The sequence below is a fragment of the Amia ocellicauda genome, chromosome 15 (assembly GCF_036373705.1).
Source record: "Amia ocellicauda isolate fAmiCal2 chromosome 15, fAmiCal2.hap1, whole genome shotgun sequence".
NCBI classification, from domain to species: domain Eukaryota; kingdom Metazoa; phylum Chordata; class Actinopteri; order Amiiformes; family Amiidae; genus Amia; species Amia ocellicauda.
The window spans coordinates 13,531,416-13,550,679 of record NC_089864.1 but is presented as its reverse complement, the minus strand read 5'-3'; the positions used below and the strand labels follow the sequence as shown (position 1 = coordinate 13,550,679).

The 19,264-nt window shown below is 40.6% G+C and overlaps 1 protein-coding gene across 1 annotated transcript in view; it reads right to left on the bottom strand.

The window, feature by feature from the left end:
• Positions 1-1,371: 1,371 nt before the first annotated feature.
• The window catches only part of LOC136771499 (transmembrane protein 178B), a 76,013-nt gene continuing 58,120 nt past the window's right edge, over positions 1,372-19,264 (bottom strand). The window contains exons 4-5 of the mRNA XM_066723839.1: positions 8,522-8,659; positions 1,372-6,815 (exon numbers count right to left, since the gene is read on the bottom strand). Of these exons, the coding sequence (XP_066579936.1) occupies positions 6,565-6,815; positions 8,522-8,659 (389 nt within the window). The 3' untranslated portion in view covers positions 1,372-6,564. The remainder of the gene's footprint in view (positions 6,816-8,521; positions 8,660-19,264) is intronic.

Below are 19,264 nucleotides of genomic sequence, written 5' to 3'. Positions count from 1 at the left end.
TTCAGAAACCATGCATTATCTTAAAAATCTCAAATTTAATCAGGGAATGTTGAATAATTTCTTAAATTAATGTTTTTGTTCACATTCGTATGTGCTGGAACCTACTATAAACTTCACGATTTGTATCCTAAAACAACACTTATTGATAAAATACACATTAAGTATGTTAACCAAAAAAACTAAATTGCAGGAACATGAAACAAACCTTCCTCTTTTGAACATGACCAAAAGATTAAAAATGATGGAGTTTGATGCATGAGGAAAAACTTTTGAAAATAAAGTTTAGGCCAGTTTAGTAAGGCAATACATAAGATTATTTATACTTTAGACTTCCTACGTTCTTCTCATCACAGCAGGCCGCTTGCATAAAACTATTACACTAGTCTAAACCAGTAGAGTAGTCTTCATTTGACAGTTAGTCTATGCAAGTTAGTTGTACTAAAATTAAGACTTAGCCTGAAAAGTTAGCCTCTTCACCCCCAGGCCAACTTAGAATTTAAGAATCTTTCCTTTGAAGCCATTGGCCTGAGTTTATGGCAACTCTGTCACTGATGCTGACAGGCGACGTGGCTCACACGCTTCGCTCTCCCGCCCACCGGCAATCCCCCAAAACAGACTCCTCCCCAAAGATTTCAATAATAACCAACTATTTATTTTACCTGCACTTCTGTAATGTCGAAACGAATTTGTACTAAGCCCAATTTGGAATTTTGCTCTGTATTTAGCACTTTTGTTTTGCTCTTATATCCTGTAAGTATCCCTGGATAAGGGTGTCTGGCAAGGAATTAATCATAATAATAACGGTTTCATTTTTATTTTAGGGATGTCCTCCAGTTTGCAGATTTTTCCTCTTACTTTAACATCTTCTCCTATCGGTTCTGCCAGATTTTACAGAACACACACACAGCGGGTGTTATTTTTTGGTTATTTTATCCCACGCCTTGTGTTTGAGTGTGTTAGTGCAAGTTTCAGTACATTTCCCTTAAATAATATATTTTTCTGCATTATATTTCAATAAATAGCTCTGTTTTACAGTAAGCACAGTCCATGTTTTTTTTTTTTTTTTTCCAAGTGTCTTAAAATTCCCAGAATGCATTACATTATTGACTAAGTATGACCAGTCTAAGTAAGGACTGTTTTATGCAATGGTTTTAACTCCGTGTCTATGCAGGTGTAATATATTGATGTTCCAAGAGCCTTGCCTGTATTTTTCTATTGAGAAGGATATATTTTCATGTAAGGCAACAAATTCTGCCGATTTTTTTTCTCTCGTGGTTATGTTTCACTGCAATCTACAGTTCTCTTCAAAATATTGGTCGCCTTTGTTTTAAAACAAAGAACTCTGCTTGCTGACAATAATTAATACAAATCAACACACCAATGAGATTTTATTTTGTACGGTTTTACATTCCACAGTTGAACATTTTCTTTCTTTTTTTTTTTAAATATATATATATATATATTTTTAATTTTATTTACTCAACAGACACATTACTGATGTAAAAGGTTGACAGGTTCTTTATATATTCTTGATGAAAGTTGCAGTATCACTGTTCTCAAGTCTTAGCAGTAGACCCCCGTGTTCAGAGCGTAAGTATTTCCCAGTGTTGTGTAGTCATCCTATTTGGAGGCCACAAGGTCTTGCAGGAAACAACAGGTAGTTTTAGGTTTAAAATGGCCACAACCCACCATTCATTTTCAGGTTAATGAACTGAAACATGTTTATTAGGGAAATACTACCTTACAGTGTGAATTTGTATCCGAAGTACACAAAGTTGTATGACGTTCTCATTCGTTTTCTCCATCAGCTCTTGTGTTTCGCAAGTTTCCGAAACGTATCAATCATACAACTTGATGAATATCTGCACTTGTTCACATCCACTGCATATATATTTAAGTACTTCAGTTTCATTTGGTAACTTTTGGGTGTAGATTGTGTGCTCTCATTGATTCATTTTCATCCTTAATTACCTGGAATTATATAATGTAGCAAAATATAATTCCAGATATAACAAAGAGGCTTGTGAGTTCTTACAATCACACAAACTCAATGGTTAGGCTAATGCTCATCAAGTGAGGACTGAAAAGCACACTGAACTCAGAAGTGCTTCTCAGATGAAACCACAGTGTACGTTCACTTCATAATAAACGGTTGATTAGTCTCATCAGAAAACCTCACTCGCACTTTATACATTTTATACTATTTAGTTGCTTAAATATCTCATGCCTGCTACTGCCTCACTGATTTATTAATAATAATAATAATAATAATAATATTAGCGTACACAAAAACCACAGACTTTTTAAGTACTTGCATGATGTCAGCAAAGGTTAAGCACAAAGTCTGTTATTATAAAAGCTGAAAGGGCGATGTGAGTTAATGGAGAAACCCACGCAAAGGTTTTTTGCTACTGTGGTTCTCATCATTTCCTAACAGAAGCTGAAGGCAATCTTCCGAATATGGGTCAGGTTGAAAAGTAGTGATGTAAAGACTATTTTGGGGGGGATGACAGCATTTCAATTGAATGGCTCAGAAAATTCAGTTATGCACACATTCCATCGAATTAGTTTCACAAACAAACAGTCGGCAAAGCTCGTGAGCTGAAGAGATGCCCCTACCACAATGCTTTGGAAAATGTAATGCGTTTGTTTGACTGGTGTGTAGATTCGATTTATTGATTTCTGTCTAAATCCAAACCGCTGTTTTACCGCAAAGTATTTCTACAAAGTAGCCAGAAACTACTCTGACAAATTATTTAAAAGCGTGTCTCTCTTGAAGGTAATAATATATATATTTAAACATCTCTGAACTATCATCAACAGAATGGCATTTAATTTGTTCAGACTGTTGTATTACCATGCATGTGCTTAACCCGTTAATAAAACAAAACGGCCTTTATCTTCAGTCTGAGCTTCCAGGGAAAAAATATATATTGCAAAGGGTATGTGGAGTGTGTCTGGCAAAATTATACCAATTTCATGCCCAATTGAATTCTCTACCTGTTTTAGCCTTGAAGGAAAACCTTATTATATCCTTGCAGTAAGGTACGAAATTAAGAGGAAGGGATTTCTAAAACAATCAGTTTACCTAATTTAACTGCTACTTTTACCAACCTTTATTTTTAGTCTTACTTTGCTTTTGGCTTGGGGGCTGAAATAAAATTGATTATTGTATTAATTTGACAGAGGAAAAAAAAAGAAAATAAATTGCTGTTTGAATCTTGGGCTCTAACGACAACCCAGTCATGGTAAACTAATTCAATGTTGAATGAACATATAAACTAAATATATTCCTGTGTTTAAAAGTCTCACGCATTACTGTTTTCCTAGAAATGACAAGCAGAAGTTTCATATACATATACATATATATCTCTGCCTTGCTAAGTGGACTGGACTGGATTGGAGATTTGTTTTAGGCGCTCTTTGTCAGTAAAGAATACACGGATATCTCTATCGTTGGCCGGAATTAAATTAAATTGGTTCTGAAAATGGATGAACTGGTTATGTGGTCATTTTCCCACAGCAAAATAAAACCACTGCTGGATTAATATTGAATTCATCTGAGAATGAGGTACAAATTAAACACAAACACACACATCTATATACAACATAATGATTTTACATCCTTTTGTGGTGGTTGTTGAATTGAATCGGACTCCTTATTGCCGCCACAATTGTGCCTATTCTGTGGCAAGTGGTTGTATCACCTCAAATGTCTACTCACTACTGTAATGTGCGGATGTTCCTACAGTCACTGTTCATTTTGGCCATGTAGTATTTTCGGGATGTCTATAAATGTGACGCAACAGGGGTTAGGGGGTCTACCCTTTGGACACACTATGATGTGATCTAAAAGTGTAAACTGTTTAATCTTTTGCATGTCACAGAATATGATGCCAGCCTGGACACTGAAATACAGAGGTTGCTGCCACAGACAGCACTAATTGGTAAGCAGTGGCACGGAGAGAAATCTCTAAATTACTCCAATATCTAATAATCTTGGTCAATTACTTCCAGAAAAGATGGATATTGTCATTCCGTGCAACAAAACATACGTACCATTATATCGAGAGCTTTTTATTAGTGAAGTGGCAGAGGTCAATGTGTTAACATTAGCTGGGGGAAAAAAATCCCACTTCAATGATCAACTTTCAGTCTTTCTTTCAGTTTAGTGAATATTTCAAATAGCAACGTAGCTTCAACTTTAAATTGGAAACTGAACACGGGAAGGTAAACAGCAGCATCGATTGCCTGCAAAAAGAACATTAGTTTTCTCCAATATCAGACTGAAGGATCGCTCATGGTATTTTAAGTCTGTTTATTTATTTTTCGTTTAATTTTTTTTGTCCTTTTTACATGAGCTTTTCTTATACAGTGTTGCTGATATTCGATGTTTTCCTAATATTTAATTCTGACTTTCACCATAAGCTTATCTCAAGTCAACAATATTATTTGACTTATTACATTTACTAAATGACTTGTGTCTCTCTATAGGAAACAGCACAATGGCATCTTGAAGTACAATGCAATACAATCTGACGTTTATCAAAGCATTGTTTCCATTATGTTCATTACTTCATTAGTGTAGAATTAGTGAATGTTTAGATTTAGATATTTACAAGGATGTCTCCCTATGACAGTGATGCTTTAAGAGCAATTCTGATTTACAAATATTCCTCAGCAGTTAAGTGTAGCTCATCTCTCCACCAGTGAAAGGATCTATATGGGGGAACCTTATGTCTGATGTGTTATGAAGGTGAGCCAGACTTTATGAATGGGACACATTTCCTACAAACACCAGTGCATGGGAGAGAATAGCTGTACATTCAATTGCAATGGTGACAGATTCTTCAACTGAAGAGAACACTGACTATAATATCTCATGTAAGATCAATTACAAGGAAACATAAGTTGAGATGAGATCAATAAACATTGGGAAATACTCACAAAACCCTTTAAAATCCTGGATAGGAATTCTGGAAAAGGTTCAAATCTGAGATGTAACCGGAATTATGATTCCAGGATCCATAATTGTCTGTTTTCCCAGTAGCATCTAGATTTATATATTTTTTCAGAAACAATATCAGTCTTTTTATACCCAACTCCCCAGGGAAGCACGAAAAACAAACTCCCATCAGATGTAATACTTATTTCCTCACAGACGTGCCAGATGAGGGCAGATATCGTGTTGAAACTTTTTTCACAATTCTGTCAGAGCATTGAATGCCAAACATTGAGGAAACAGTGAACTATTTGGTTGTGTAAACAGGATACTGCATCTTTCTAATGTATGTATTTTTTTTCTTTCTTTGAGATAGGTCTTTAATTTTTTACAACTGATTTTTATTTTTCTACAGAGACTGTAAAACACCCACACTCAGTTACCTCTATGACAATGGTGGTGATGAAAAACGTCACACAACCAAGCGCGCGCACACACACAGGACTGATTTACAAATAAAAAAAGAGCTAAAATGAACATAAATAAACAAATATCGGTCATAAAAAAAGAAAATACACAAAAATGCTGTTTCCAAATAGGATCTGGAAGAATGGGATTAAATCGGAGAATGAAAACCTTTGTACAAGTAATTCTGACGTTGCTTCTTGTATCTCAGTTTATATTCTTTACAATATTATACAAGCCCAGAGGTACATTATCAGGCAGATGATCGACTCCAGTCCCTCCAAGTGAAGAAGAGGACCCATCAAAACGCATCGATGATTCATTCACTGCAGAGCACGCCTAAGGCAGCTTGAAAATTACCCAGGTATTTTCAGTAAAATGGATTTTGTCTTTTGACTTTATGTTGCTCTCCCCCATGAAAGAGAATCGCAGAAAGAAAAAAAAATGAATATTACACATCTGTCAGTGAGGGGGAGTTTGAGTTGCTTCAGGCCAGCAACACATTTTCCCATTTCCCAAGACCGGTCATCCTTCCATATTTGACACCATTTGCTTTGTCTTCTTTTGCAATGATGTTCTCTCTCATCTTTTGAAGAAGTGAATAAGTTATTTGGATTCAGGAAACCTGTCTGATCAGTCTTAAGATTATTCTGCACACCCTGTACGATTTTAGGCAACAGGAGGGCAATCCACACCGAGTGGTGTGCACCAAAAGACAGTGTGAACACGTCCTGAACTCCTTGTTTGTCTTGCAACGTTAATCCTCTTCATAATTTGCCACTGCAGTGCTGGGCACCCGACGAACACTTTGGAAGAGCAAAGCATTGCTCTGCTTAAAAAAAAAAGGTGTATATTCATGTATTTATTTATCTATACAGCTTAATAACACATACATTAATCAGTCTGTTCCCTTGAAATGTATTTAGTATATTTTCATCACGCTTCTCTCCAAAAATCGTTTTGCAGACCGACCTGGACCAACATTATGTATCAAAAAAAATATTATATATTTGTCTGTGGCCAGGAGAGATCAGAAATGCTTTAATTTTCCTCTGTAGTGATGGATGCCCTTAAAATACGAAGTAAGCTAAGGGCTGAAACTGTCTCCTCTCCGTAGACTGCAGGGTGTTGATGTTAAGAATATCCCGAACGAGTCTTTAACAGACGGTCCCATTCTCCGGCCTGGATTTGGGGCAGGTGGAGCGAGGCAGGGGCTGCACGGATGGGGCCAGTGTGCAGAAGAATCCAGCAATGAGGGTGAGGCCCAGACCGCCCCAGGCACAGAACATGGACCAGCCATAGCCATGACTGATGTCATCTGGTAGCCCATAGAGATAGCGGGGGTACCGGGAGAGCTCAAAGTTGATACCAGCTACACAAGTACACAGAGAAATGATGCAGAATGTACCTGCAAAAGACCACAGAGACAGAACATCAGCATTATATTATTATCATTATTTAACTTGCCTGGTTTAAAAAAAAAAGTGTAACACAATATTCTACTCATGCACAATATTACAAGCATAACAACATCAAAGTAAATAAGGTAACACTTTACATTAAGTGTCCCTAATTACTGTGTATTACACTGTAATTACTTAGTAACTACCAGTGTAATTATGTCTATTTACACTGTAATTATACTGTAATTGTGCATGGTTACAAAGTTTTACTGTGCTAGGGTAACACTTTACATTTAGTGTCCCTAATTACTGTATTAACTTGGTAACTACCACTGTAATTATAGCTATTTACAATGTATTTACACTGTAACAAGTAATTATAGTGTAAATACACAGGGTTAGGTTAGTGTAGCACACATTGAATGGGTGTGTTTAGGCCTTCCTGGATCAATGCAATCTATTTTTCAGTTTTCCGGTATTGTGTTATAAATGTTAATGTTAGCTGGGGGTTCAATTTTTTTTTTAAATTGATAGAAAAAAACAAGTTGTTAACAGTCTGTATATAAATCTATCTGACTCTTCCAGAATTGTAGGAAAAATAACAATTTAACAGGCTCAAAAGACAGATTTTAAGAGTCTATAGCCATTTACATACATATATTTCAGGAAAAACAATTACTTTTAGCCCTTTGGGACTTAGTGTCTTCACCAGTGAACTCTTTGTTACACAGTTAATAAAATGTATTAGTTATCCCATATCCTTCATTAGAACATTTCCATTATGATTTAAAGGCATTCTTAAATGAACTTTTAATAGTTTTCCTGCTGCTAAAATATTGATATTACAAACACAAAGCTTTCTAATGTAATACTAAATACTGCTTTTTAAAATATAATTAATTGTATGTATTGCTGTTTTCAGACAGATTTGTAATACCAAGTGATAAATATTTTAAAATATAGAATAGAGTCTCTGGACTTTTGCAGGAAATCAGCATTATCTGAAAAAACAACCAAAAACCAAATCATATATATTTATAATCTGTAATTGTTTTAGTTGTTGTTGTTGCTTTTATGTGTTTTTGTCACTTAAGTGTCTTCAACACTTGATGGATTTTTTCCCATACAATTACTAAAGAGATTGGAATCATCATCTACAAACCTTTTGATGTCACTGTTGATGCTTCATGGCAAAATGTGCAGACAGTGCTTAAGTTAAGTTAATTGCTGAAAAAGTGAATGCTGGTTCTGATAGAAAGGTGTCAGAACACACAGTGCATCGCAGTTTGTTGCGTATGGGGCTGCGTAGCCGCAGACCAGTCAGGGTGCCCATGCTGACCCCTATCCACTGCCGAAAGCGCCTACAATGGGCACGTGAGCATCAGAACTGGACCATGGAGCAATGGAAGAAGGTGGCCTGGTCTGATGAATCACACGTTCCTGTGTTTGAAATTAACTAAAGGTTGCTTTACAAACAATAGTGTGATATGAGCATCCCGGTTCATCAGTGAAGCACTCAGCCAAGCTCGGTTCACATCCCAATGGAAATCATTTATTTGTTATCGATCTGGCTCAGATCCTCAGAGCCGGGCTTGTTTGCTTGCTAATGTGGAAGGGCTCTAATTTTACTTTGTATTGATGAGAGACAGGATGACGCTTCAATGACTGCTCATAAAAATGGATCACTCAAGACGCCTGACTCAAGACTCACCTCCCATCAGGAAGAGCAGGCCGGCCACGTACTGCATCAGCCCGCGGTCCCAGCAGCAGCCCAGGACTCCGATGACCCAGCCAAACAGAATGATTGCTACCGCCATGCCCATGAAGCCAGCCGTCATCCGCCGTAAGTCTGTGGCAAACGGGACAGAAACAAAACATCTTACGTTATCTACCTACAGTGGATTCTACTGCAAAGTAGTGCCCCAGAAAATCCAGTTGAAACTGCATTTCACTGCAATCTTAGTATGAAGTCGAAAAGATGGACAGTGATTTACCACAGGGACCCAGAGCTATTCTCCTACCAATACAAATATATTTTTATAACAGTAAAATTGGTTTACTGAGCCAGTCCTAATAACTTTTTTCCCATCTCAATGGTGAATTAGAAAATGGATTTAGAAAATCCTTTCCCAAGCATTTCTATAATAGTGAAGACTGTTGTTGTCCTCAGATATGAGTTTGTAAAGAGCTGTTCTACGCACTCTGCAGCAGTCCTCTCAGCAGCACAGAGCTGAATTGTGGGTAGGCAGATGTGACTGTAAGATGCATGCAAATCAGCCCATCCAGCTGGCCGACCAGGATCATTGACCTGCCACAGATAATCAGCTTGCTCTGGACTTCTGTTACATCTTTGTTCTGTTTTTCAGCAGACCTTTTGCACTTTTGCCCTCAACATCTTCGATTACAAGACTTCAACTTCGTACTAAAACAGTGACAACAGGCCCACAAGATACAGATTGGCTTCCAACAGAGTCCCAGAGACGTGCTTTAAAAGGGAAAAATTAACAACAGATTAATTTGTCTACACTGTACACATTTGCATGGTTAATGCATTTGTATGCAAAATGCACTTATTCACCTGCTCAATTCTAGTGAAGAAATTAGTTAGTAATCAGTGAGCACTAATGAATAAAGCCTAAGCACAAAATTAATTGCAGAAAGCAAAATGCTCTAATTGATTGATGAACAGTGTGCAAAAATGTCTAAACTCATCATGTATTATTTGTATTCTCCAATAACATCTCTCCATAATGTAACTCTCTACAATTGACAACCAGAAAACAACACTACTAACTTACACCGATCAGCCATAATATTATGACCACTGACAGGTGAAGTGAATAACACTGATAATCTCGTTATCATGGCACCTGTCAGTGGGTGGATATATTAGGCAGCAGGTGAACATTTTGTCCTCAAAGTTGATGTGTTAGAAGCAGGAAAAATGGGCAAGCGTAAGGATCTGAGCGACTTTGACAAGGGCCAAATTGTGATGGCTAGACGACTGGGTCAGAGCATCTCCAAAACTGCAGCTCTTGTGGGGTGTTCCCAGTCTGCAGTGGTCAGTACCTCAGCTCAAATTGCTGAAATAGCCGCAGACCAGTCAGGGTGCCCATGCTGACCCCTGTCCACTGCCGAAAGCGCCTACAATGGGCACGTGAGCATCAGAACTGGACCACGGAGCAATGGAAGAAGGTGGCCTGGTCTGATGAATCACGAGTTCAAGGTGTTGACCAGATCTCAATCCAATCGAGCATCTGTGGGATGTGCTGGACAAACAAGTCCGATCCGTGGAGGCCCCACCTCGCAACTTACAGGACTTAAAGGATCTGCTGCTAACGTCTTGGTGCCAGATACCACAGCACACCTTCAGAGGTCTAGTGGAGTCCATGCCTCGACGGGTCAGGGCTGTTTTGATGGCAAAAGGGGGACCTACACAATATTAGGCAGGTGGTCATAATGTTATGGCTGATTGGTGTATGTTAACAACACAGGAAAAAGTGCTAGCCTCTCCTGCTTAAAAAAATACATAAAAATAAAGAATTATTAAGTTTATCTTAAAACGAAAAATGGGATGTGAAACGGAAACAACACCGCAGACGTCAGTGAAAAAGAAAAGACCCAGCATCCAAAAAGAGCATAGAGTTGTCAGAATGGGAAGAGTTTTTCTGCGCAAACCAAAACGGTAAGCTTTGCTCATCTTACCTGCAAGTTTGCAAGACGTATAACATAAAACTAGGATACACTTTGAAACTAAGCATGCATAGTTCACACACAGTGTTCCACTGAGACAGTGTAAAAACAATCTTACAAATAAGAATCTGAAAATGTTTGCAAAAGTCAACACTCTGTTGCCCTGAGTCTTCGTTTCGTTTCGTATTTAAGCATCGTTTCATATTTCATGGCTTCTTATTACACAAATAAATGAATACATCAATAAATAAATAAGTAAATAAATTCATTTAGTAGTCCCACTGAGTAGTCCATTTTGCCTCGTCTTACTATGCCTTGAGCATGTACTGTTAATAAAAGTTAATTGTAATTAACCGTCACTTAATTATATAGGTAGATTCATATATATATATAGGGTTACAGGATTTGTGTTTTTACTGATCTTGGTTCATTTTTGGTTCAGGCTGTTCCCTTTCTTCACAGTTGTCTATTCTCCCGCTTATCGATTTGTTACTACTCCTTTCATTTTGATTGAAATTTTCTTTTCTTTTTTTCTTCTGGTGGCAGCTCCCTTTTTATCTTCATCAAACACTCGGCTCAAAGGCTCCTAAAAGTGTAAAACACAGTCGCGCTGTTTGTAAATGACAGGGACTTACACTCCTGGTAGCTGGCGGGCAGGTCACTGAGTTTCCCACAATCCCCTCTTTTCTGTCAACAAAGATCTTATTGAGTCAGCTCAGCTTTATTAGCAGCTTAGCCAGGTGTAAAGCCATTGACAGCTAAACATGAATGGATTTTCACTAGCCTGGCTCAAGGCATGCTGTGGAGTTGTATATCACACGAGGAGGAGAAAACATTAAAGGTATACCAATATTTATATTTCACACTATAATTATAGGTAATTACATTTCAGATCATGTTTTAGTGTGATTCAAAACCCATGCCATAATACCTTATTAGTAAACACCTTTTCATAGACATTTTGAGAAAACAAAATCATAGTATTTAAGTAATTATATGTAATTAAGTCATTGAATTATACAGAACCTGGCATTGAAACTGGCATCCCCAAATAGTGTGAGTGCCTTTTGTTCAGACAAGACCGCGATGTTGGTACCTTCCTTACAAAGAGTGCCTTCTGTTCTACAAACATTCGGTTTTCAATTTTTATTTTTTCTATCTGCAGGTGATGTGACAGTGGCATTCTCCGTCTCCCACTCAGAGAGCCGCTGGGAGAAACCAGGGGCAGAGGGTGTAAGCCAACCTGTCAGCGTTGTCACCCCTGACAGAGCCGTCCTTTCACTTAAAGCACATCTTGAGCAGGAACGAGGACATCCTTTTTTTCCCTGACATTTTTTATTTGGTAGACTTTCATTCATTCTTCCTCCATGAACATATAATTCACATTCAGAAATCGGCCCATTTTTGTATATTTCAATTATAAGGGATAGAGTCTAAATATTTTATAGTCACTAATCCATATATTTATCTTATTTGTCAAAAATATATAGTGAGGTTAACAGTTACCATATATTTCCAACATACAGAATAACGATATGGATGTTTTGTTTGGGCTGAGGGGGGTAATCTAAAGAAAAAGCAAATATTAATGCTGGAATGTTTAGATAGAATGCTACTAAATAAAGTTCTATTTATTCGATTATTCTGACAATGCATTCTAAAACAAATAAAGTTTAGTGTTCACTATCAGGATTTCAGTTTTCCTAAGACTGTTGCTATAACTTGTATTGAGAGCTCTATAGGATCATCTTAATTGACTAGCACAGCAAAGTTGACGACCCTGTAAGGCCGTATGTACCAGAAGGACGCAATGCAAGCAGGGGCCGTGGAGATGCGGTACCAGAGTTAATCTGTATGCTGCGGAAGGCAGAAGTACAGAGAAAAAGAACCATAGAACCTTCACGGCTCAGTGCTGCTTCCCCAGGTAATTTGTCCACAATCCCAGTGGTGTAATTAATACCTTTCACCATGGCACAAGCTTTGTCAGCCTTGGCAAAATAAGGAGAGGACAGACAGAAATCCTTCACGAAAATAAAACTGGCGCCTCCCAGCATTTTTAATGAGAGTATACAGCCTGGCGTTTGAGAGGTTAACAAGAGCAAAAGCTGCAGTCTTTGTCCGGTCGTTTATAATATTTATATAGTGGAATGTATATATACTGTAATTAGCGATGAAGATTACTAGAGAATGCCAACAACGGAGAGGGGCGGGGCTTACATCTAGCCTCAGTTTGGATATTTGGTAAAGTATGGTTTACAAGTAAATTATTACCACAAACACTATGGGAGACATTATCACCAAATCAATAAGTATAATTGTAAAAAAATTACAGAATTTACAAATAACTGCTTCCTCTTTTAACAATTCAAACGCACTGTTCCGTGTTTCCTGGGCCGGGGGGGGGGCATCTGCTTAGCCCAACTTTGGATGTTTTCGAGGCTAAACAACATAGTTACATGTAAATGATGTGTTCCTCATAAGCTTTTTTCTATCCATTTGTGAGTGTCTGGCAGCTGTGTTACTTGTTGAATGGGCATTTAGGCCTAAACAATCATTGAGTCCAGCTGTCAAATACTCTCTCAGGAATTATAAATCTGGGGTCTGATGAAAAACATCAGAAATATGTGGACTGTAACTGCAAAGAAGGTGCAATATCAGCATGTTCAGAAATACAAACTGTTTTATGTTAAATGGAGTGGGAAATAACACACAATTTGCCAATCTCTGCCTTGGAGCAATGCCATGTTTCACAACTACCTCTTAGTTACTTATATGTTTGTATATCACAGCTCTATAGTTTGAAAGTGGTAATGAAAAAGACCTTTGGATCTCCATCTCATTTAAAAGTATTATTTGCTTGATGTCGTTTTATAATAATAATAATAATAATAATAATAATAATAATAATAATAATAATAATATTGGTGGTTGTAGTTGGTCTGTTGCTCCTACACCCTGATGTTCTCGGTTTCACCACTAGATGTCACCTCAGCCACACTATCCCCAGACTCTGTTCCAGGACCCTGATTAAACTACCATCAATCCATTATTCAATCATCATCCCGGCTTTCCCCGTTTATCCTCTCCACCTGTTCCCTGTTCCACCCGCTCATTAAACCCTGTATATATACTCCTTTGTTCCCCTCACTAAACGCGAAGTCTTGCCTTGCCTTACTAGCAGCATTTCTGAGCATTAGCATTGTTATCTTGTTTTCCTGTGTATCGACCCTTGCCTTCTCTCTGTTTTACGTCTCTGGATTTTCCCTGCTATCATTGTTTGCCTGATCGTTCAACCTACCTTCCGTGACCCCGACTATTCCTTGGCTACCTGACACCGCTACTGGATCCCACTCTCACCAGTCATTCTCGGTACCAGCACTGATAGAAGACTTCACCGACAAATGGATCCAGCAGGTCAACCTGATGTCCAGGCTGCTCTGTCCTCCCTAGGAGCTATGCTCGGAGAACATGAGAGAATGCTTCGACAAATTGAGAAAACTCTGGATCGGCTACTCAAGCGTCTCCCAATGCCGCCGACAGATCCTCCCCTGCTGCTGCACCCGCTGTTGTTGCCCCAGCTACGAGCATTAGACCCATTCACCTTGCCGTCCCCGAGAAGTAGGATGGCTCCCCTGATCGCTGTGAGGGCTTCCTACTTCAGTGTAGCTTATACTTTGCACATCTTCCCTTGTCTTTCCCCTTTGACGAGGCCAAAATAGCCTTCATCATAACCCTGCCCCCTGGGAAAGCATTACAGTGGGTATCGGCCATCTGGAATTAAGAAGGGGAGGTAACGAAGTCTTTGACATCCTTCACCGTTTACTTGAAGGATGTATTCAATCACCCTGCTGAAGGACGGAGTGCAGGGGAACAACTCCTTACACTGCGTCAAGGCACATCATCTGCGGCAGATTATGGCCTCAGATTTCTAACCATGGCAGCCGGCAGCGGGTAGAGTGACAATGCCCTTCTCACTGTGTTTTGTCGAGGTTTATATTCTGATCTGCAATCAGAACTGGCCTGTTGGGATGAAAACCTTACTCTGGAGCAATTCATTCAACTGGCAGTGAGACTTGACAGCTTGCTAAAAACAAAATGAAAACACCCTGCTATGGACACCTCCCTTCTTGCAGACAGACTGACTCCAGCACCCCCCATCGTGACCGAACCCAAGCCTATCGGGCACAAACGCCTGTCATCTGAGGAGCACCAGAGATGGATGCAGATGCGCTTGTGTCTGTACTGCGGCCAAGCCGGTCATTACCGCAACACCTGTCCCACACGTCCCGGTGTCCCAGGAACTGTCACTGATGGCCCCTTGAGTACCATACAGTGTCCGCCTGTCACCTCTGCACAGTGTCGAATCCAAGCCTGTATTCAGCTGGGATCTAAAACCCTAATTCTCTCCACTCTAATAGATTTAGTATCAGGGGGCAATTTCATTAACAGAAAGACCATGGAACCAACTCAACCTCCCCCTCTCACCCTGTGAACCTCCTCTCCGTGTCCACGTCATAAATAACCAGCCCATTGGCTGTCTAACCACTGGTCAAAGCACCCAGATGACTGAACCAGTGATGCTGCGCATCGGTTCTTTATGCACTGAGCAAATCCCTTTCTTTGTCATAAACTCACCTGAAGCCGACCTCATCCTAGGGCTTCTGTAGCTTAAACTCCATAACCCAGTAATTTCCTGGACTCATTGTGATATCTGCTCCTGGAGCCGTCATTGCCTTGTCACGCCACTAATGTTGAGAGCACTCTACAGTCAACTCTGCCGGACATTCCCTCAGAGTACCAAGACCTGGCTGCAGTCTTTCACAAACACCAAGCCTCTAGGTTACTTCCTCATCGTTCATGGGATTGCGCTATTGACCTTTATCCTGGTGCCTCTCCCCCCAGGGGTCGGATTTACCCACTTTCCCTACCCGAGTCTCAGGCCATGGAGGAATACATACAGGAAGCGCTTGAACTGTGCATCATCTGTCCTTCCACTTCACCAGCAGCGGCGAGCTTCTTTTTTGTTGAGAAGAAGGATGGTGGACTCCGACCCTGTATTGACTAGCGTGGTCTGAATGCAGTCACTGTAAAGAATCACTACCCATTGCCACTAGTGCCAGCTGCCCTGGAACAGATTATAGGAGCTCGGTTATTCACTAAATTGAACCTTCGAAGCACCTGTAGCTTGATCAGAATCCGGGAAAGGTGACAAATGGAAAACTGCCTTCATTACGCACACGGGTCACTATGAATATTTGGTCATGCCCTTCGAACTTGCTAATGCCCCAGCGGTTTTCTGAGCTTTTGTCATTGAGGTCCTGAGAAAAATCCTAAATCGGTTCGTCCTGGTATACATCAACAATATTTTGATATATTCTCCTACCCTCTCAGATCACATTGATCAAGTTCGACAGGTCCTTCAATGTCTGTGGGAAAACAAACTGTTCGTGAAAGGTGAGAAATTCAAATTTCACAAAAGCCGCATAAGCTTCCTGGGTTACATCCTAGATGCTGACGGGGTTCATATAGATCAGGACAAAGTCAAGGCAGTGACGGAATGGCCTCAACCCCATACAGTAAAGGAACTACAGAGATTCCTAGGTTTTGCCAATTTTTACTAGCGCTTTATGTGGAATTTCAGTACAGTGGCTGCCCCTTTAACTTCTTTGCTCTGAGGTTCTTCACGCACTCCGTCCTGGTCTGCGACTGCTACTGATGCCTTTACACGACTCAAGGCGCTCTTTACAACTGCACCTCTGCTTAAAAACCCTGATCCATCTCTTCCCTTTGTCGTAGAGGTCGACACCTTAGAGAGTGGTGTAGGAGCCGTGCTGTCACAACGACATGGGACACCAAGGGATGAACCCTGCACCTTCTTTTCCAAGAAGCTCACACCACCAGAACACAATTACGACATAGGGAACCGGGAACTCCTTGCAATAAAACTTGCTTTCGATTAATGGTTGGAGCATTCCCAGCATTCGTTTCTTGTCCTTACTGATCACAGAAACCTTGAATACATCCATGCCGCTAAGCGACTGAACCCTCGTCAGGCTCAATGGGCACTTTTCTTTACGGGTTTCAATTTCACTCTCACCTATCAGACAGGTTCCTGGAACACCAAAGCTGACGCCCTCTCCCGGTAGTTTGACGCACATCCAGTCCCAGTCAGTACCGAACTTATTCTGCCTACCTTTTGTATAGTGGCTCCCATTCGATGGGATATCATGGACCAAATACAAAGAGAGCTTGTGACTGATCCATCACCCACTAATTGTCCAGTTTCACATTTGTATGTTCCCTCTTCCATCCATTCCCAGGTTCTACATTGGCTCCATTCTTCCCCGGAGTTCGCTGTACATTGTCTGTGATCCAATGTAAGTTCTTGTGGCCAACCTTGATTCGGGACATCACTTAGTTCATTGCAGCTTGTCCAGTGTATGCCCAGACCAAGTCTCCACTCTCCACTTCTAGAGCCTCTCCCCATCCTTCACAGACCCTGGTCACATATCACACTCGACTTCATTACAGATCTCCCCAACTCCTCTGGTTTTACTTCTATTCTAGTAGCCGTAGACTACTTTTCTAAAGCCTGTAGATTAATTCCATTAAAAGGTCTCCCCACAGCCCTTGACACAGCAGAGTTTCTCGTCTCCCAGGACTTCCAGTTTTATGGGTTTCCTGAAGACATTGTCACGGATTGTGGGCCACAGTTCACATCCTGGGTATGGAAAGCCATTTTTCGGTTGCTAAACATTAATGTCAGTCTCTCCTCAAGATTAAATTGGGAGATTGGACGCTTCCTGCATGCCTATTGCAGCCAACACCAGTCTGACTGAAGCCGATTCCTTCCTTGGGCGGAATACGCACAGAATTCCGTCATTTATTCTGTTTCAATGTGTCCTAGGCTTTCAATCTCCTCTGTTTCCCGGGGAAGACGAGAGGACAGATGTACCTGCGGTAGATGACTGGTTTCAGTGCAGTGAGGAGGTCTGGCAGGCTGCCCACATCCGTCTGCAACAAGCAATCCATCATCAGAAGAGGCAGGCGGTTCGGCAAATTAAACCAGCATATCAGCTCCGACCTGGTCAAAAAATATTGTTGTCCACCTGGGACATTTGTCTCCGGCTCCCCTCCAGGAAGTCCCCGTTTCATAGGTCCATAACTTCCCTCTCATTACCGCATGTCACCCTCTTTCCACGTCTCCCTTCTCAAGCCAGTTGCCAACGACTCCTTTCCTCCAGTGCCTGATTCCCCTGGATCGCCTCCTCCTCCTAAACCTATCGATCTTGATGAAGGTTGTGGTTCCTGCATATGTGGTTCGGTCTCTCCTCAGTTCCCGCAGGCACCGAGGATGCCTCCAGTATCTTGTGGACTGGGAGGTCTACGATCCGGAGGAGAGGTCCTGGGTTTTTGCCTCAGACATCCTGGATCCCGCTCTCATCACCGAGTTCTATCAGGATCATCTGACTGCACATGCTCCTTGACCTCGTGGACGTCCTCGTCGCTGGATCCGGTCATTCGGAGCCGCCCGTGGGGAGGGGGATACTGTAACTCCTACACCCTGACTGTTCCCGGTTTCACCACTAGAGGTCACCTGAGCCACACTTTCCCTTGACTGTTCCAGGACCCTGATTAAACTCCCATCAATCTATTATTCAATTATCATCCCGGCTTTCCCCGTTTATCCTCTCCACCTGTTCCCTGTTCCACCCGCTCATTAAACCCTGCTGTATATACAGTATACTCCTTTGTTCCCCTCACTAAACGCAAAGTCTTGCCTTGCCTTACTAGCAGCATTTCTGAGCATTAGCATTGTTATCCTGTTTTCCTGTGTATCGACCCTTGCCTTCTCTCTTTTACATCTCTTGATCTTCCCTGCTATTGTTGTTTGCCTGATCGTTCAACCTACCTTCCGTGACCCCGACTATTCCTTGGCTAAATCCTCTTGATTCACCTGACACCGCAACTGGATCCCACTATCACCAGTCATTCTCGGTACCAGCCCTGACATGGTCACTTATGAGGAAATGGTGCTTCATTAGTATTCTGTCTATGCGTACTCCTGTCTTACTTTTTCACACTCGCCTTCCTTTGTTAACAGCAGATACGTGACAGGTGTCATTAAAAAGCTTTTCAATATCACATTCTGAGATGTCCTTAATTGAAAAGTCAAAAGGCTGGCTGCATGGAGAGCATGTGATTAACAATCATTTCTGACTGGGAGCTGCTTGAAGACTCCAGGATTTCAGTGCTAGTTTACCAAATCGCTTCAACCTCTGAATAGCTTGTTTTTGTTTATTTTGTTTGTGGTACATCTTGAGATTTGCAGTGATGCTCTTAAAATGCCATTTATAATTTGTTGCGTTCTTGTTAGAAAGCAGTTGCCTCGGCGTGGATGATCGATCATTCAGTCTTCACCGGCTATTGTTTTCCGTTTTCTCCCTCCCGATGATGGAACTGATGTCAGTTTCCATTCTAACAGTTTTGATATCCCATTCTGATACTCCTACGTGACACACAGCCTAATATTTGGAAACGTGAGCTTCCTGAAGACATTGATGGCTGGCCTCCCTTTCCTTCCTCTGGGTCCTTCTGAAGCATCAGAAAGTAATTCCAAATACATAAAGCTTCATGACTGTGAAATTATCAGCATCGAGAAATACACAGAAATAAAATGGGTTTTGAAAAGAATGGGATCATATAATTTAAATCTCTTTTTTTTGCACTTTGCTTTAGTTTCCAGTTGATGTACTGCTAT